Here is a 19,078-nt window from a genome sequence, read left to right as displayed (position 1 = left end):
TATTAATTGACCTGAAGAGATAGTGGTTTACCTAAGACCAGCTACTAAGTTTCTGGCAAAGGAGAGGTTTGGATCTATAACTTGGATCAGCCTGCAAATTCTGTTCTGCAACATTAACTGCTAATATCCTCACATTTACAGGTGGGTTTTCAGAGACATACGCTGCTCTCTGTGATTACAGTGGCCTCCCTTTCCAAGAGGAGATCCAGTGGGTAAGACACAAGAGTTAAATTAGTCATTCCAAAACAACATGCCACAACTCTGTGGCAGAAAAAAAGTAATGACCCGAAAATGCCACCGTTTCCTTGTCTCCCATTGCATCAAGGAGTTTAATGTGTGCATGCACTTTTTCCAGATGGTGATTTGGCAACTCATTTGTGTCCGTACTCCCCCAGTTCCATCCTGCATGACCTGTGTACAATTATTATTTTTTGGGTAAAGTACATTGGTACCTTGGTTTAAGAACAGCTTAGTTTATGAACAACCTGGATTAAGAATGCTGCAAACCCAGAAGTAGGTGTTTTGGTTTGTGAACTTTGCCTTGGAAGCAGAACATGTTCTGCTTCCTGTTGAGTGTGTTTAAGAACTCTTTGGTTTAAGAACGGACTTCCGGGACGGATTAAGTACCAAGGTACCACTGTAGTTCTCAAGACACAGGTATGCCAAGAGTCTGGCTCAGCATAGTGATATTAATCTCATAATTACTCTTGAGTGGAACTCTTCTGCTTAGAGGTTGCCAAGTAGTGCTGTTAGCATCTTTGCCATTATGTGAATTTGCCAAATGATCTCTTACCCCCCTGCAATGTGCTAATGTATTTTATTTTTATTTTTCAAGGATGTGGATAATATTTATCACAACCAGGAATGCAGGGAGTTCAACCTGCTGGATTTCAACCACCTCCACAGCCAGTGAGTCCATATAAAAAAAAAAATGGGTGGGGAGTGAGAAGGGTGAAATCCATGAGGTTGTATTGAAAGCTAGACCTATGCAGATTAGACCCTTTGTAGGTAATGAACATGACTAATTTAAATTCATTCATTTCAATGAGTAGGACTTCATTGAATATCATCTGATATGCAGTCATACCATACAGTCTTAAAATAGCATGAAATCAACAATATTCTAAGGAATTCAGTCTCCCAGTTCAAGCCATGTTTATGTGTCAGTGCAAAGCTTGGCTGAGCAATGCTGTGTGCATTTGAGTTTCAAGATACTCAATGAAGCAATTGTGTGATTCCCTTCAATTCCCCTCATCTTCCCTGCATTGGCCCCAAGTGTGTCTGACTAGAATGTAGCTGAAGACCTCCATAAGTAGGCAGACCTTTTGAATCTAGATCTAATGGGGAGTTACTGTGTTAGACAACTTTAAATAATCTTTATTGGGGTTTTTTTTATAAAAAATAAACTGTTCTTTTAAAAAAATCAAGTGAATTGAGTGTAGATTTTAACTGTTTAAATTCTAAACTAATTACTTTGTAGAACTGAATAAGCTAGCAGGTGGCGCTGTGGGTTAAACCACTGAGCCTAGGGCTTGCCAATCAGAAGGTCGGCAGTTCGAATCCCCACGATGGGGTGAGCTCCCGTTGTTCTGTCCCAGCTCCTGCCAACCTAGCAGTTCGAAAATACGTCAAAGTGCAAGTAGATAAATAGGTACTGCTACAGTAGGAAGGTAAACAGCATTTCCGTGTGCTGCTCTGGTTCGCCAGAAGTAGCTTTGTCATGCTGGCCACATGACCTGGAAGCTGTACGCTAGCTCCCTCGGCCAATAATGGAGATGAGTGCCACAACCCCAGAGTCGATCACGACTGGACCTAACGGTCAGGGGTACCTTTACCCTTTACTGGTTGGGTGCATAGTTGATTAGGATAGGTGGATGGGGCCAATGGATAGCTGAGTTGTTGAGCACCTGCTTTGTATGCAGAAGGTCCCATTCTTGGTTCAATTACTGGCATCTCTAGGTAGGGCTGGGATATTTCCCTACCTGAAACCCTGAAGAGATGCTGCCAGTGAGTGCAGGCAATACTGAGCTAGATGGAACAATGGTACAACTTGACAGAAGACATTTTCTATGTAATATTGCTTTGTCCTGTTGCAGAGATGTGGCTCTTAGTGTGACTAGCCTGTCATTGAATCAGTGGTTCACAAGGCTGTGCTGCAAGGACTTCAAACTGGTGAGTGCAATGTGCTAGGCTTTTTGGCAAGGACCTCCCTGAGAAGCATAAGACCACAGGATGCAGCCTCCTTGCTGAAGCCACAAGCAGGTCTGGGTCTGGTCATTGCCTGGATGGGAGACTGCCTGCAAATCCCATGTATACCACCTTGAATTCTGTGATGGAAGAAAGGCAGAATATAAATAAAACAAATAAATATAAATTGGAGAGGGATCACCAGAGTACATGCTTCACGTGCAGAAGGGCCTGGGTTCAATCCCTGACACCCCCAATTGAAAGCATCAGGGAGTATGTGATGTGAAAAGTGCCTGGAGTGGTGGTGCCAGTTAAGAGTAGATAATACTAGCTAGATGGACCTGGTTTTAAAAGCATCCTTCTTAGTTCTTATGATGATGATGATGACGACAACAACAATGGTTGGCATTTGTGTGGGCAAAATTAATAAAGTACAATATTAGAAACACAATACAAAACAATAAAAAGAATAAAAATATACTTCTTGCAGATTTACAACATAATATAAACTATAAAACTGAGACACTCAGATTAAAAGCACTAGTTATTTAAAAACTCTGGCTGAATAAGGAGATATGTGCCTGCCATCAAAAAGAGCATAAGGATGGTGCCAGGCAAGCCTCTATTGGGATGCTATTCCATAAGCATGGTGCTGTTACCAAGGAGGCCATCTCCTGGTAGCCACTGAATTTAACAGGGGCACTCGGAACACAACCTCCGTAGGAAAAGGTGAGTTTTCAGAGCAGGGCGGGAAGAAAATCAGAATATAGAAAAGAGACTTCCATTTTTAGTCCCACAACACAAGTTTATGGTAGTTGTTAATGTTATAGGGGTTAGTGATTAATATAATGTCTGTTATTTCCCCCCCCCAATAATTATTTACAAGTTCTTTGATAATAACTGCCTCTGCTTCTTTCATATGTCAGAAGTAAAATGTCTTCCTGAACCTTCCCTAGCAGGGCTTCACAGTATATTTTATTCTGCCCTAGAAATTGGATATTCTGGATCAGATTCTCCATGTTCTCAGCAAATCAGTGACTCTGGAAGAGCTGGTGTTGGAAAACTGTGGCTTGAAGTTGTAAGCAGAAAAAGTCTGGAGTTTTCATTATGAATATATTGTGAATTCATAATAAATGGTGGTTGCTGTTGGGAGTGGGACACTGCATGGCAACAGGTACACATTTTTAACATCATGCAACAAACAGCTTCATAATATATCAGCATGCTGTGGCAATGATCAGACCAGTTACTTAGGATTGAGCAAAATACCCAGCAAAAGAATTAGGGATGTTATGGAATCTTAGTTGATTAATGAAATGAGTTTAAATGCATGTCGTAAACCAGTCTTCACCAACCAGGTGCCCTCCATATGTTTTGGACTGCAACTCAAGCCAGCATGGTCATACACGGTTGTACGGTCATTTAAAAGATCCAGAAGGCTCTGCAAAATCCCATGGAAGATGGACAGCATTGTGCCAGTCACACACAAAGTGGCAGATAAACACCAGTTTAAGATACAAGTGCAGCACACACCAACTAGCTTGTATACAGATTGGAAAAACGAATACTTAAAGCTATGAATAGGAATGTGTCGGGAGTACAGCATGAGTTCTAAGCTCTGCCACTTAGATGTCTCCATGCCTCCTGCTGTGGTAACCAGAACTATTTCTGATCTTCTCTGACCTTCTGTTTCTTCCAAGAGAAGGGCTCAAGAAGACTTGAGTAGGAGTTTGTGCTGCACACATGTGGGTTTAAAAAGATCCTCATGGCCATCCCATCAGAACATTTTCAGTCAGATTGACTTTGACCTTCGGTCTGGGCTAAATTTGCAAACCATGCAGCAGTCAGCAGGCAGGTCCATAGTCAGTTCCATCTGGGAGTTCATATTTTGGTCATAATGTTGAGTGTTCCACCAACCTCTGGCAAGTATAGGATGCTACCAGGTTGCCCCCTAATCTTGGAACTGGAGTGGGAGTCATGGATCATCCTCACCATTGTGCTCCACTCAACATATCTAAAGGGATGGTTCCCCTCCCCAGGCTCAAGGTCAGGAGGAGACCTTAGCAACACAACCAAAATAGAGCTGGGACTTGCTTCCATGCAATGTGCTTCCAATGATGAGTTCTCCATCCCATGCTCCATGGCTGGAGGAAAATAAGGAATTGTTGCTGATCTTGCACTGTGCTTTGGATGGGCAGGACAAAATCAGGAACAAGGTATCAACCCTTGGGAGAGGAGCACGTTCTTAGTGACTACAGATGTTTGGTTGGCACGAAGGGAAGTCAAAATGTGTGAGTCACTATTATTTTCATCTGTGGGCTTGTTACTGTGTGAAATCTTTTTCCCTTGCAGTGATTTTGCTCAACGGATGGCCCAGGTGCTTCACAAACATCCAAACAATACCTTAAACATGCTTAATCTTTCTGGAAACCTGCTTGAGGACCGAGGTAGTGCATTTCTGATCTCTTAGCCAATACTGCATAGTAGTGGCTTGTGTGTTCTGGCCATAATACGTAATAAATTTGGTTCACTGTCTTAACTATTTACTTGGTTGCTCTATTTTCTGGCTAAATCCTCCTGCTGCAGTTACCTAGGTATAAAGAATCTCATTTGTTTCTGCCTTTAGAACTTTCAATTACAAAAGTTGCATGCTCTGCCCTCATGAACTGAGAGAAAAGAGACCTTTCCAAGTCTTCAATTAGTTTGAGTGCTTCAGCTGTTACTCATTTATATGATCTTTTAATTTGTTAAGTGATTCACCATCTTTACTGTGTGTGTTTGACCTTACAGTAGCCCTATGAGGTAGGTGACCATCAGTCTCCCTTTACCAATGGGGAGCTAAGGCTGAGAAATTTGTCTTAAATCCCTACACTGAAGAAGATGAGGTTGGATTTGAATGATGGTCCAAGCTTAGCTCTGGCCCACACTGGCTTAAGCAGTAAGATTAACTTGGGGAACAGGAGTGAATTTGTCAAACAAATAGCATTTAGTGTGCAATTGCTGCATGTCATTCATTCACCTTGGGGAAAATTTGCATCATGATATCATCACCCAATCATTATATAGTCCTGTGTTTTCCTAGTGCTGCTTCCATCTTTTGTAGAATTTCTCCAAGTCTAGATTGCTTTTGTGCTTCTTTTTCAGTATTTCTAAGTAGCATGGTTGCAAAATGTGTATTGATACATTGGGTGGGCAGGTAGACTTTTCCCCACTTGGCAAACTTTGACTATTACTTTTCAAGTGTTCATCATATTATTACTGTTCCTCTTTATTTATAATTGTTCTTTTAGTTAGCACTAAAATGCTAATATTCTATTTTTATATATAATTACAACTCCCATCAGCCCCAGCCACCATGGCCAATGGTAAGGGATAACAGGAGTTGTAGTCTGACAGTGGGACTCAGGTGGCGCTGTGGTTAAACCACTGAGCCTAGGGCTTGTTGATCAGAAGGTTGGCGGTTCGAATCCCTGTGACGGGGTGAGCTCCCGTTGCTTGGTCCCAGCTCCTGCCAACCTAGCAGTTCGAAAGCACGTCAAAATGCAAGTAGATAAATAGGAACCGCTACAGCGGGAAGGTAAACGGCGTTTCCATGTGCTGCTCTGGTTTGCCAGAAGCGGCTTTGTCATGCTGGCCACATGACCTGGAAGCTATACGCCAGCTCCCTTGGCCAATAATGTGAGATGAGCGCGCAACCCCAGAGTCGGTCACGACTGGACCTAATGGTCAGGGGTCCCTTTACCTTTACCTAGTCTGACAGTATCCTGAGGGCCCAAGCTGAGGAAGCAATCTTAAATAAAAGAGTATTTTTCTAAAACTCCCCACTGCCTTACCAGTTGCCACCATTTTTATCAATGTGCTTCCCCCCCCCCCCATTTAAAATACTTCTGATTTAAAAACTTTGTCTAGGAGCCATCTGGAACATCTGTATATCAAAACCTTTTTTTAAAAAACGAATCATGACATCTCACAGGTAATTACTCTTAAATGAACAAATACCATGGTGCAAATTAAATTATTGATCAGAAAAAAGAGCAATGTAAAAAAATGATGGGTTATTTTCTGGCTCATCTATGTGGATGAAACATAGCAGGATATATACAGAAAAATTACAATACCACCACCACCACCCAAGTTGTGTGGAAAGTTGATTGTTGCAATGCCACTTGTAGTTTACTATGGCAGAATAATTATTGGGTGGTACTAGGAACTGCCTGCCTAGAAGCACCACTGAAGTACTGGTACATGGCAATACAATTGCATTCTATGTCTACTCAAGGGTTCTGTTCTCTCTTTAGGTATAATTGCTCTGAGCCAGAACTTAGAGCAAAGCATCAAGGGCTTCCAAAGCTTGAACTTTGCTAGGACCTCCTTGACTCCAAAAGGTACAGGGGGAAACAGTTCTTAGTCCATGGTTGACGGGTTTGGGGTAGTGGTACTGTTTTAGGATGCTGTATTAGTATGGCATTAGCACATCAGAGAGAACTGAAATTAAATCGTCACCAGTGGTATCTATTTATAGTATCTTTATTATAGTGTCATTATTAATGTTATCTTGCTGTGAGATTTATTGCAGTGATTAGATTTTTTGCCTTCATTCTTCCATATTAATGTTTTATTAGTTCTATTAAATACTGGTTCATATTCCTTTTGTAAAAAAAAATATATATACATTGCCTGTTTTCTTCATTCCATGGATCCAGGGCTGGCCAAAGCAAAATTTAAATTAAAAAATCCAGCACACAACACCCCCATAGCCTTGGCATAGTTAAACAAGCTGATAAATAAAAATACCAACTGGACATTTTCTGTTCTTTAATGGCATTGGGACCAGCTCAAGCAAATTTTTACCTGAGTTGGAACAAAAACAGCATTTTCCATGGGTACAGCCAAGTAGCCACCTCACTCTACCCTAATGGTAGATCCAGCCCTGTAACAGGGTCACTGGATGGAAGACCTACACGTACCAGTTGTTGATATTTAACAAATCTATAAATTGCATTGGAGCATGTCATGCAACTGTGCTTATCTAGCTGAAAAAAATGCTTTCTCACTTCAGGTAAAGATTTAGTTCTCTGTACATACTAAATTTCCCCAGTCAATTTCAGAATCTGATCTAAGCAAGGCCAACCTTGCAAATGAAACAGTTGCCCTCCACCTTCCTCTGTGTGATTTGGCACTTGCATCCTTACCATCTCTTTGTGATTTCTCTTGCCTGCCAGGAATGTTGGCCCTTTGCCAATCTCTAGGCTCCAATAGACTATACAGAACTACTCTGTACCACTTAGACCTTTCTGGGAACTCGGGGAGCCTGGCCACTGAAGGTGCAGACGTGAGTATTCATGGCCCCTGGAAACTGTGTAGCTGGTGTGTTGTGCCTACTGTTTCAGACACAGACAAGGGAGTCAAAGTTTGCTCCTCAGCCCCAACGTTGCTGTTTTGGAATTACAATATTTAAAGATAATGCATCTAGGTTTCGTTTGCTTTTGCATTTCTGCAGAAGCTAATGAAATAACAGAGTCAACAATGCTGTTCTGGAGCAGTTGTCTCCTTGCAGGAAGAGTTTTCTGGGCCTTTCACCTTCTCTTCCCAAAACTTAACTTATCTTCCTATCTAGTCCCACAGGGCCTGTAGCTGCTAAAATATTCTGTGTTACTTCACAAGCTTTAAGTTGTCTCACCACCAGGCAAAGTCACTGGATAGTTTAAGTGGCCCAAGGGGTCACTTTTGCTGGTGATTCAGGGCTTTAAAGGTGAACAGCTCAGAAGCATATAGGTAAACAATGAATATATTTTTGTTCTATTCACTTTTATACACTTTCATTTGTTTTTTTTACATTGAAGTTTTGGTGATTTTAGTTTTAATGATACAGTATATTGTTTGTTAGACTATACACCATCTAGATTTTTCTGAAATATTAAGCAGTTTATAAATGCTTTTAAATAAGGACCTGAGTCATGTTCTATCTAGAAAGCTCCAGATAATAGTTTAGCAGTGGCATTTAGGCCTGTTGGAGTTTCTGGATAGTTTTCAAAGGCAGCTCTAGAGTACATTAAAGTAATGCTTGCGGTGGACCTTGCTGTCTTACAATAGCCGCATTGCAAATTTCTTTCTCAACAAGTAAGTCAGCACTCTCGCACTCTCTCTCCCCTTTCAGGGCTTGTTTTCTTTCCTGAGCCAGCCAAATGTTTTAGGTCACCTTGATCTCTCTGGGACAGCCTGTGCTTTGGATGCGGTAAGCACCTGGCAGCTGTTGCTATTTCTTACTCTTAAGCATGTTGTACCATGTCATTTTCCCAGAATGAGGACCCTGTATTATTGTGCTGTCACGAGTGCACTGAGTCTGATTGGGGGAGGGGGGTGATATGGAAAACACTTGAAGTTCCTTTAAAACGAGTCAGACCCTTAGTCCATTTAACCAAGTATTGACTACTCTCACTGGCATTGGCTGTTTCTATTTGAAAATGGAGTTTGCTAGTTATTTTGTTTCTTAAAACATTGATATTCTGCCCTTCTGTTGCAAAAATAAACAAAATCGATACCATCACTGGGCAGCTTACAACATTCAAAACCTACAATTTCATAAAACAGCAATATAAAACCCTCAGCCAAAATGACTGAGGCTACGTACGTGTTATATTTTTAAAGCACATTCATAGCACATTTCCCAACTCAAAGAATTCTAGGCACTGTAGTTAAGGGTTTCTGAAAATTGTAATTCTGTGAGAGGTAAACCACAGTGCCCATAATTCTTTGAGGGGAAGAATGAGGTTCAAATGTGCTTTAAAAGTTTACCATGTGAACATAGCCTGAGTCAGCAGTTAAATCCAAAATATATAACTTTTTGTGGAACCTAGTGGCACCCTCTCAAAATTCCACAGGTGACCATGAGCTTGTTTTGTTTTGTTTTCTGCACTTGTCCATGACCTTTTCCTCCTCTGTCCCCAGCTTTTTGATGCCTTGGCTGCTGGTTGCTGTGAAAGCCTAATCCACCTGAACCTATCCAAGAACATTTATACACACAAGTAAGAGCTTGATGTGCTTTCCTTGCACCTTTCTGGCAGGCTACTTGGGAGCAGTAGCATATTAGGCCAGCCTGCAGTTTTATTTTATTTATTTATTTCACTGGATTTATGTACCATAAAACCTCAAATTGGTGTACAAATTGGTGTACAGAAAGACAATGGCATAAAAGTTGATAGCTTTTAAACTGAACTTTAAAAAAATCCATAAACCATTGTGATATTGGGCAAGAGCCTGAAAATATACATGTGAAGCTCTTTTGTTCAGTGGGTTTCTAGAGTAATGACTCCCTTCCTGATAGCCTAGTCCAGATGTCTAAACCTGACTTGGCTTCTGCTTCGCATAAAGAATCTGCATTGCTCCTGAATTCAAGTTTAGGTGCTGTTCTTTTGTTGAGTGACTATCCTGTACATTCTTATGACTTTCGTTGCAAGAGCTTGGCAGAGGATTACATTTCCAAATCAAGCTTTTGACTATGAAGATTTCATGGTGGAGTGGGTTCAGACTCCCCTAAGATCTTGGGACAATCTACCAGAGTCTCCTCTGACAATCACCTCCTACTTTAAGGGGATGCCTTGTGATTAGGGGAGCTGGTTGTCTCATTTCAGCTGTCTGAGCCAGGCAGGGGAGCTGTCCAGCAGTGCAGACAGTCAGAGGACCTAGTCCTGAGCCAGGAAAAAGAGTTGAGCAGAGTAGTGTTTTGCTATGAACAGGTCTTCCAGCCATCAACAGAGGGTTTAATTAGTCAGTCTGCTTGTCCCACCCTTCCTGGGGTGCTAATGGGATAATGACCCTGACTGTTTTTCCTCTTTTGACATGGGATGCCTTGTTCAGCCAAGTGAGCACAGTAACATCGGGACTAAGCTTCATTTTGGACTTTCAGCCTTTACTGTTCCTTAGGACCCTATGGAGGGTCCAGAGCTAAGGGATGAGTCCAGTTAAGACGTATCAGGTCTCACAAGTCTGCAGTTACCCTGGATGGAATATTGTGGAGGTGGTATGAGTGTTAGTGTTCCTTTTGGGTTCCTTGTCTCCCCTGGTCCTGGGATTCATGGTGACATCATAGGAACATAGGAAGCTGCTTTATACAGTCAGGCCATTGGTCTAGCTAGCTCAGTATTGTCTATGCTGTTTTCTCCAGGTTATCGGGCAGGGAACCTTTTCAGCCCTACCTGTCAATGCTGAGGATTGAATCCAGGGCCTTCTGCATACAAAGCCACTGAGCTATGGCCCTTCCCTTCATCCTCCTCTAATGAGGAGGTAATTTCTGATCCAGTTCCAGGGGTCTGTGGGTCCTGACACCTGCCCATAGAACTTAAGTTACTGCATTTCTTTTCAGAAAGAACAGTGGTGCTCCTGTTGGAATCAGTAATTTCTTCAGCAAAGCCTTTGCTCTCCAACATGTTTCATTGGCTGGAACCAAGTTACCAACAGAGGCCTTGAGGTGAGGGGTAAATACCGGTAGTTGTTTTTAGCTGGCTCCCATTGTGGGAGGGGGAGAGAGAGAGAATATTGAATGTGGTCTGGATTCAAGTCCCATATCTACCATAGGTTGTTGTAGTCTTGTGTAATTCATTGTTCTTCCAGTTTTGGTTCCTCATTTGTAAATGAGTGATCTATATTGAAGGACTACTATAAGGATGAAAATAACCTCATGCATAGCATAGCAAATTAATGGCTGTGTTTGGATGTCATGATGAACAGCATATTATTGTGATGGGAATACACCAAGACTTTCTCCAGGCTCATACACTCTTCCCCTCTCATTTTCTGGTGTAGCTGCAAGGAATTCAGAAGCTTTCACTTCCATTTTTGATGATACATCACTTGTCATGCCATCTAAATAAAACTAACTGTGGCTAATCTTTTTTTGCTTGTTTTTTGGGGGGGAACCAACTTCACACCAACCATAGTTTATGAAGCTGGCTTGTTTCAACCAACCATAGTTAAAATTAACCACAGTTTAGGGCTCTGAAGTAATTGGAAATAAAAGTTCCAATCTCCTCCTTACAGCTGCACTGCAAGAGGAGAGAAGAACATGAGCTCAGGAGGAGGTCTCATAACACTAAACTGTGGGTTAGTTTTTTATCTAAATGAAGCTGATATGAGCAAGTAAATATGAGAAGGTAACTAATAATAATATCAAAAGAAGAAAAATTGCTGGACAGGCACTGAAAGGTATACCTGACTACTTCTTAGCCGAGTGGGCATGAAGGAATGAGGCACAATCGAGATGAATTCCATAACACACACATTAATTTATGGATTTACCACAGAATGCATAAAGGGGGGTGGTGGTTTAACAAATCCATTGAGAAGGAGACAAATCCATGGTGTTGGTTTGGAATCTCCATGGTTAGAGACAGCCTATCACTGAATACCAGCTTGCTGGAAGGCAACAGCAGTTGTACAATGTTGGACTAGCTGAACTTTTGATCTGATCCAACACAAAGTAACTCTTATCCTTAGAATGATAGAATCATAGAGTTGGAAGAGACCACAAGGGCCATCCAGTCCAACCCCCTGCCAAGCAGGAAACACCATCAAAACATTCCTGACATATTTTTGGGTTCAAAGAAGCAAAGTGGTGAGCTATTAGGGATTAAATGAAGCATTTTGGGATGGAGTCAAATCTATAGTGGAGGGGGAGAAGATGCAGAACCAGGTTCCACCCATGGCACCTGGCAGTTAGAGCTGATCCCTACCCTTGTTTCCTTTCTGGTTTGTTACAGAGCTTTGCTGCAGGCCTTGGCATATAACCCCCAATTGAGTGGTCTGCACTTGGACCTCAGTAGCTGTGAGGTAAGAAGGGACACCACCCAAAAAAGTGTACCCAATAAAAGTTGCTAGAGAGGTTTGAAGAACATGTAGGCAAAGGGACAGATGATAGATAGATAGATAGTTTATTACGGCCATAGGCCCATATTCAATACCAATATACATTGTACAACAAAGCAAATATGACAAAATAAAATTAATAAAATTAAAATACATATCTAAAATCATAAATTTCTAGATTCCATTAAAATAAGAGCAATACAGCACTTAAAATATCAGATTATCACTATAAATCAGTATTATATAAGCGAGATCAATAATCATAAAGTAATCCATTTTTCCTCTTATAAGCTAAGACTTTAATCAGAAACCTGGCAACAAAAAGGGACCTACTCGGATCAGAATCTTGCAGTAAATGTGTTAACTGTGTTTCCAAGGAGTCACCCGAGGTTTCCGATAATAAAGGGAACAAAAATCTGGTCCTAGAAACTGAATGCAGTGGGCAGCAAAATAGTATATGTTGTAAGGATTCAATAGATCTATTATCACATACACACACAGCTGAAATCTGACCTTTGGAAAATCTATTGTTCATAACATTGGAAGGAAAGGCATTAAATCTTGCCTTAATAAAGGCGTATCTGTGGACCGCTACAGACAAGGAAGTCAAATAAGATGGTATCTGCTGGGAAGGCACTATGCCAAGATTTAGTGGTGAGCAAGTGCCACTACCCAGAATGGTGTTTTGTTGGAGGTCAATCTCCTCAAGTTTTTGAATGAGGGTTCTTTTAGCCGTGGCTAGGTCCAGTTTTAATAGTTCTGATGGGGACAATCCATAGGTCACTACTTTAGAATGAATCTCTCTTGCCCATGGGCTGGGAAAATCATCCCTCCAAAGACATTGAATCAGGTACAGATTCGGGAGCCTATGCCATAAGGACAACCAATAGCAAAGGCTGCGCCTCCAAAGAGTATTTTCTAAAGATGTAGTTTTTAATTCTAAGCGAATAGCCGCATTGCTAACGCACTGAGGGAGTTTTAACAGCCGTCTTAGGAATTGGTTTTGAATTACCTCCAATGGCATCAAATTTACTGCGGTCCCCCATAAAGGGACAGCATATGCCAGTGTCGCGATCACTTTGGCTTTAAATACCTTCAGGGCGGATGGCACATGAAGAGCCCCATCGGAAAAGAAAAAGCGCAAAAGCGCAAAAGAAAGGGCTTTAGCCTTATTTGAAATATATGCAATATGCGCCTTCCAACCCAGATTGTATTGGAGAAAAACTCCCAAATATTGAAATTTATAAACCTGTTCAATAGGTTTTCCATCTAATTGCCACTTATAGGATTTTCGACTTTTTGAGAAGATTAGTACTTTTGATTTAGATTGATTTATAGTAAGGGAATTGGTTTTACAGTATGAAACAAATATTTTAAGTGCTCTCCTGAGGCCAATTCTTGAAAATGACAAAATTACTGCATCATCAGCATAGAGTAGTAATGGGCATCGATAGTTTGCAAGACGAGGGGCATGAATAGTTGTCTCAGATTCAGCCAATGGTATCCTCATGTCACTAATAAATAAATTGAAAAGAAAAGGAGCTAGGATACAACCTTGACGGACTCCTCTGTTGATGGGCACAGAGTTTGTCAGATCGCCGGCTGGGGTTATTCTCACCCTAGCAGCCGACCCCTCATGCAGCTGAATTATTAGCCACAGAAGTCGTCTGTCAATTCCCCATCGAACCAACTTTTCCCAGATTAACCTTCTGGGGATGCTGTCAAATGCAGCCTTAAGGTCGATAAAGGCCGCACAGAGTTGGCCTTGGTTTGAAAAAGAATATTTTCGGGCTAGATGGTGCAAAACTAAAACATGGTCCGTTGTTGACTGGTTCGGTCTGAATCCTGCTTGCTCAGGGCCTATCAGTTTCTTTTCTTCAGCCCATTGAGTAAGTCTACGCAACAGAAAACGTGCGTATATCTTTCCAATTATTGACAATAGGCTAATATTCCTGTAATTCTCCGGATCATCTGGGGAGCCTTTTTTATATATCGGAATTATTATAGCATCCTTCCATATTTTTGGTACCCTTCCAGTTGCATTAATGGCATCGAAGGTGACAGCCAAGATTTTTGCCCACCAGTCAGAATGTAGTTTTATGGCTTCCGCTGGAACCAAATCTGGCCCGGGGGCTTTGCCAATTTTAAGTTTAGAAATTAGATCCAAGATTTCGTCAGGATCAATAGGGGACCAAATGGGGAGATGCTCAAATACATCATCAAGAGCGTTGGTATTGGGTTCTGTTGATGCAAAATATTTCCTAAGGAAGGATTCCCAGACTGGGGCAGGAATAATTGTTAGGGGGTACCTCTTTGATCTTCTATTAACCAATTGCCAAAATTGCCGTGAACTACGTGAGCTAGAGGCGACTATGAGTGCCTGCCAGCGATTTTGTTGCCACTCTTGTTTAGCCATTCTCTGAGCTTCCTTATATGCTATTTTTGCTTGTTGGTAATTTCTAGGTAATACTAAAGCACCAGAAGATTTATATTCTTTGTAAATGGCACAAAGATGCTGTCTAGCTTGTTTGCAATGTAAGTTAAACCAGGGGGCACCAGTCTTAAAATGGGCCCAATTTACCTGAATAGCTGGTACTGTAAAAAAGGACATAAGATCTTCCGTAAGCAGAGAGAATGAATTAATAATTTGTTCATACCCATACAGATCTAAATCTAAAACAGCATGGGTTTGAACTATCTCTTGTTGGAAAAATTCCGTATATTTCTGGGCTTGACTTACAGACCATTTTGTTCCTCTCACTTGTTCTGCAGCATTTATTCCCATATATATGGGGTGCCTAGACTTGACTGGCTGCCAGTCTAGGGAAAGCTTGGCACTCAAGGGAAGATGGTCGCTCATTTGAACGTTTTCTACTTTAAAATAAGAAAAATTTGGGAATAAATCTCTGGAGACAATAAAATAATCAAGAACACTATTTGTATGTGTGCTCAAATGAGTAAAATCACCCGGAATATCCGGGGGACAGTTCCCGTTTAAAATTATTAAATTCATACGTAAAATCAGCTGATAAAGGAGGGTGCCCGCTTCATTGACCCTATTATCTTTCGATTTTCTTTGTACGTGGGGGGATAGGTCCAAGTTCTGGTGATCAGGGGGGACCCACCATTTGGCCTTGCCTAACGCTTCCCAGTTTGCAGCTGTACGAGCATTGAAATCACCTCCCAAGACTGATGAGGTATTCGGATACTTAGTATAGCAGAAAGCTAGATGTTCCTCAAGTGCTTCCCATTTGGAGTGGAGGTCCGCTGCTTGCCCCCCAGGGGGGAAATAAACATTTGTTACCAGTAATTCAAATTTCCCTCCTGAAATCAAGCCTGTGACCGCGTAAGGAGGGAGTGATTTCACAAGTGTAAGTTTTGCTTGCAATTTGAGGGAAATGGCTATCGCCAAACCTCCTCTGGGGCGTCCACCTTTAAGAGAGGGACAAGCTGGAAGTAAAATAATATCATATCCGTTTATATCAATCACCTCCTCTTCCCAAGTTTCTTGTAAAAGAATTACTTGGAATAAGTTAACAAATTTTAAGAAGTCTGGATCAAGTTTCTTCCCCCTCCATCCCGCAATATTCCAGCATAGAAATGACATCAGAGGGTGACTAGGTTGGTCGTTAGGTAGTCAAATCGAGTGGGAATGGGATTCTGAGTTCGGGGGAGTTTCAGCTTCAAAAAATTCAGTTATTTTTCTTTGAGAAGGTGGCAATCGTGTTATACATCCCAATCGTTTAGATTTACTGGGATGGTTTGACTGTAAAATCAAGCCACTCGTCTCACTAGGGGCAGGTTTTAGGCCTAAAATAGTCGGCTCTTCAGAGCCAGATGGTAGAATTAGAGGGGTATTACTTAGGGAGAGAGAAATTAAGTCAACAGAAGTAGTGCCACTAGTTGGATTTTCATTAATTGTTTGAGTAATTTTGTTAATACGACCCGTTGGGTCTTCAACCAGATCACTCTTCGGGGCTGAGAATAAAATAGGGTCGTCTCTCATTTGTTGAGCTGGTTCAGCTGGTTCTGTTACCAGTTCGATGATATCTATGGATGTATTCAGCTTGCTCACGTTGGAAGAGAGTGGGTTAATAAAGTTGCAAGTAAGCGCACTCATATAGGGCACTTTATATGGAGAGCCCAATTCGGCCTCATTAAGTTCTCTCATTTTATCCCAGGCAGATGTTGTGGCCATATTTGCCTCAGAGGGGGGTTGCGTGGTGCATGAGTCTGGTGGAGAGGTTTTCGCCTCCAGATTATGGAAGAGTGGGTTCATCTCAGCAACAACCTGTTGGCTGGAAGGGGTGGGTGCCTTCCCAACCCACAAGTCCAGCTCTTGGTGGTATAAGAATGGGGCAGAATCTGAAACACAGTCAGGCATGTTTTGTTTAGGTAGTCTCAGCTGTTCCTTCATCACTTTTGTCAGGCAAAGGCGGAGAGTGTCCATTTTATGGAGTATTTCTTTCTGAGCTTCTTGTGGGAGAGCACTATAAGAATGAAGTAAGTTATTTTCAAAGCTGTCAAGGACGGTTCCCTGATTCACCGCATACGTGGGCCCAAGGGAGTCCAACTTTTGAGGGTCCTTGGCTACCAGACCAGTAGGGTGATTAAGGATGTCATCCACAGAGTTTATATCAATTAGAACATGTTGGTCAATCTTATGTTGGAGAGTTTTTGGCAAAATTACAGTATGGGGAATAAGTGGAATTGGGGGTGCTTCATTTTTAAAGTACCTTGAGATTCTTACACCACTTGTCTTCAGGTGTTCTCTACATTTGTACACCAGTTTTGCCAGTCTCCCGTCATAAAATGAGACCACCGCTCTGGCAAGGAATCCGTCGAAGTATAGATATTCCACTTGGGCCAAGTCAGTAGGGTTATTAAGGATACCTGGCATATAGAGCTTTAGAAAGTTCAATAGATGGGCTTTACGCTCTTCTTGTGACAGGAATCCTGGGGGTTTAGGATAATTTGATAGAACGAGCTTGTTTCGGTACAGCACCAGATTCCAGTTATTATTTGTCAGGTTCCTCTTCTTAGAGGGATTGGTCTTATCTGCAGATAAAACGTGAGACCATGGATCTTGAATCAAAAGGTCTTCCTTGGAGTTAGGTGTTGGGGTAGGCGTTAGGGGTTCCAAGCATTCCAATGCAGCATCAGGGCAAGGGTTTATAGAAAGTTCTTGCTTAGAAGGCTTCCTGGCAGGAAGTTTCTTGGTGTTCCCACTGATCCCGGTTATTGGGGAACTCTTGAGGAGTTTAAAGAGCTTTTTAAAATCCATTTTTTTGTAACGCACTGCCTTGAAATTTTTAACATTTTTGCTCTTTTTTGCACTTATGGGCCTCCTTTTCAAGGCGATAGCCCTGCTGGATCTCTTTACATTCCTTGATGATCTATTTTTGCAGGTGGTAGGAGGGAAGTTGTTGTTACTTTCCAATTCTGCAGTCACTCCGCCAGGTTCCCTGCAGAGGATTTTACAAGTGTCCATCATTATAGTGAGGATTTTTGTACAGGTGCCCAGGTAGGATTTTATATGTTCAATATCCTCAGTTAAAAGCACAAGCCATTTGATAACGGATAAATCCTCACCATTTGTCTCAGGGGATTGGAAGCAAGAATCTTTTGATGTTTTAGAGTTTCCCGAAGACAGCTCTGCAATTTGTTTTAACATCAGTTCCTCCACTTCTCGGTCTTGGGATGGTTCAGGAGAAGCTAGGGGTTTAAGTCTCTGTTTCGGGAGTACTTCGGTGTCTGTACCAGTTATATTTGAATTTATTTTGAGCTTTATCGGCCCATTGTTGTGGCATTCCTCCGCACAATCCTCTCTCTGCACTGCCGGCCCTTCGTTGTGGCTGGCAGAGGACTCGGTGCAGAGGGGGGAAGTTTCAATTTTCTGCTGATTCTCAATCAGCTCCACTTTGCCCCTATTCTTATAGGGCCGAGTGATTTTTGTTTGTGCTTCCTTTAGAGTAGCTCTTTTAGAGAGAGGTCTTATATCACTCCGAGGAAGGCCCGAGGTTTTACAGCCACTCCGGGTCGTCACCATTATTTATTTGGTAAAAATCAGGTTGGTAAAAGTCTCGCTTCAGTTCATTTGCTTGGTTAGTAGAATGGTGGAGCAGGGAGTAAATGCAGGGAGATAACGATAAGAGCAGTCACAACTTGAAAGGTTTCTTCTTTTAAAAAACGCTGAGGCCCAGACGCTCCCCCAAGTGAAGGTCAGGAAGACTTTAAACAACTCCCTGCTGTACTTTAATTCCTTAAAACCTATGACTAAAACTTAAAACTTAAAACTGAGCTAAATTGAGTAGATAAGAATAAAACGAAAATAAAATATAAACACGGTATAAAACAGTAAAAAACTTAAAAACAAACCAGTAAAGTACAGAGGTCAGAAGGGAGGATGTTGATACTCCGCCATCTTCAACCATATTCAAAGGGACAGATGATACGAAGTTTGTGTTACAGTTATCTGAGACATGGTTCATTTCTTATGAATCAGATTTAATATTGACCAAGGTGGAAATACCATTCTAGGTGATCCACTAGGTAAAAATTCAGTAGAAGCCAAAGTGGGTGGCTTTACCTAGCAACTGAAAGGAATATTTCCTCGGATAATAAATCACAAGATTCATGTGGTTTAAGGTTCTCTTTCTCTAGCTTAGGTTTCCACTGTTGAATGGCTAAATCCAGTATTTTCCAAGTCATACAAAAAGTAAATGTAGCTGTTTTGGCTTACTAGACTTGATGACTATATCAGAGGTGGCATGAACACCAGTTGCTGGGAATCAACAGTGGAAGAGGGCTATTGCCCTGTTGCCCTGCTTGTGGGCTTCTCAGAGGCATGCATGTGATTGACCACCGTGAGAAATGGGATGTTGGACTATTTAGGTATTTGGTCTAATTCAGCAGGGCTCTATTTAATGTTCTTAATAAATATTGCCAATAAAAATTGACAGACCTAAAGCTCAGCATATCAAAACCAAGAAATCAAAATAGCTCTGACCAATCTGACAGAGTTTTTATG

The 19,078-nt window shown here is 41.6% G+C and overlaps 1 protein-coding gene across 1 annotated transcript in view; it reads left to right on the top strand.

Annotated features, from left to right (window-relative positions):
• CARMIL2 (capping protein regulator and myosin 1 linker 2) overlaps positions 1–19,078 on the top strand; it is a 75,892-nt gene that overhangs the window by 13,420 nt on the left and 43,394 nt on the right. Inside the window, 11 exon segments of the mRNA XM_035118562.2 lie at positions 142–212; positions 836–909; positions 2,097–2,172; positions 3,177–3,265; positions 4,540–4,634; positions 6,486–6,572; positions 7,410–7,519; positions 8,345–8,422; positions 9,136–9,212; positions 10,550–10,654; positions 11,943–12,012. Coding sequence (XP_034974453.2) covers positions 142–212; positions 836–909; positions 2,097–2,172; positions 3,177–3,265; positions 4,540–4,634; positions 6,486–6,572; positions 7,410–7,519; positions 8,345–8,422; positions 9,136–9,212; positions 10,550–10,654; positions 11,943–12,012 — 932 coding nt within the window.

The sequence above is a fragment of the Zootoca vivipara genome, chromosome 6 (assembly GCF_963506605.1).
Source record: "Zootoca vivipara chromosome 6, rZooViv1.1, whole genome shotgun sequence".
In the NCBI taxonomy this organism is placed as follows: Eukaryota; Metazoa; Chordata; class Lepidosauria; order Squamata; family Lacertidae; genus Zootoca; species Zootoca vivipara.
Note: the sequence above shows the minus strand (reverse complement) of the source record. Positions and strands in the feature narration are given on the sequence as shown.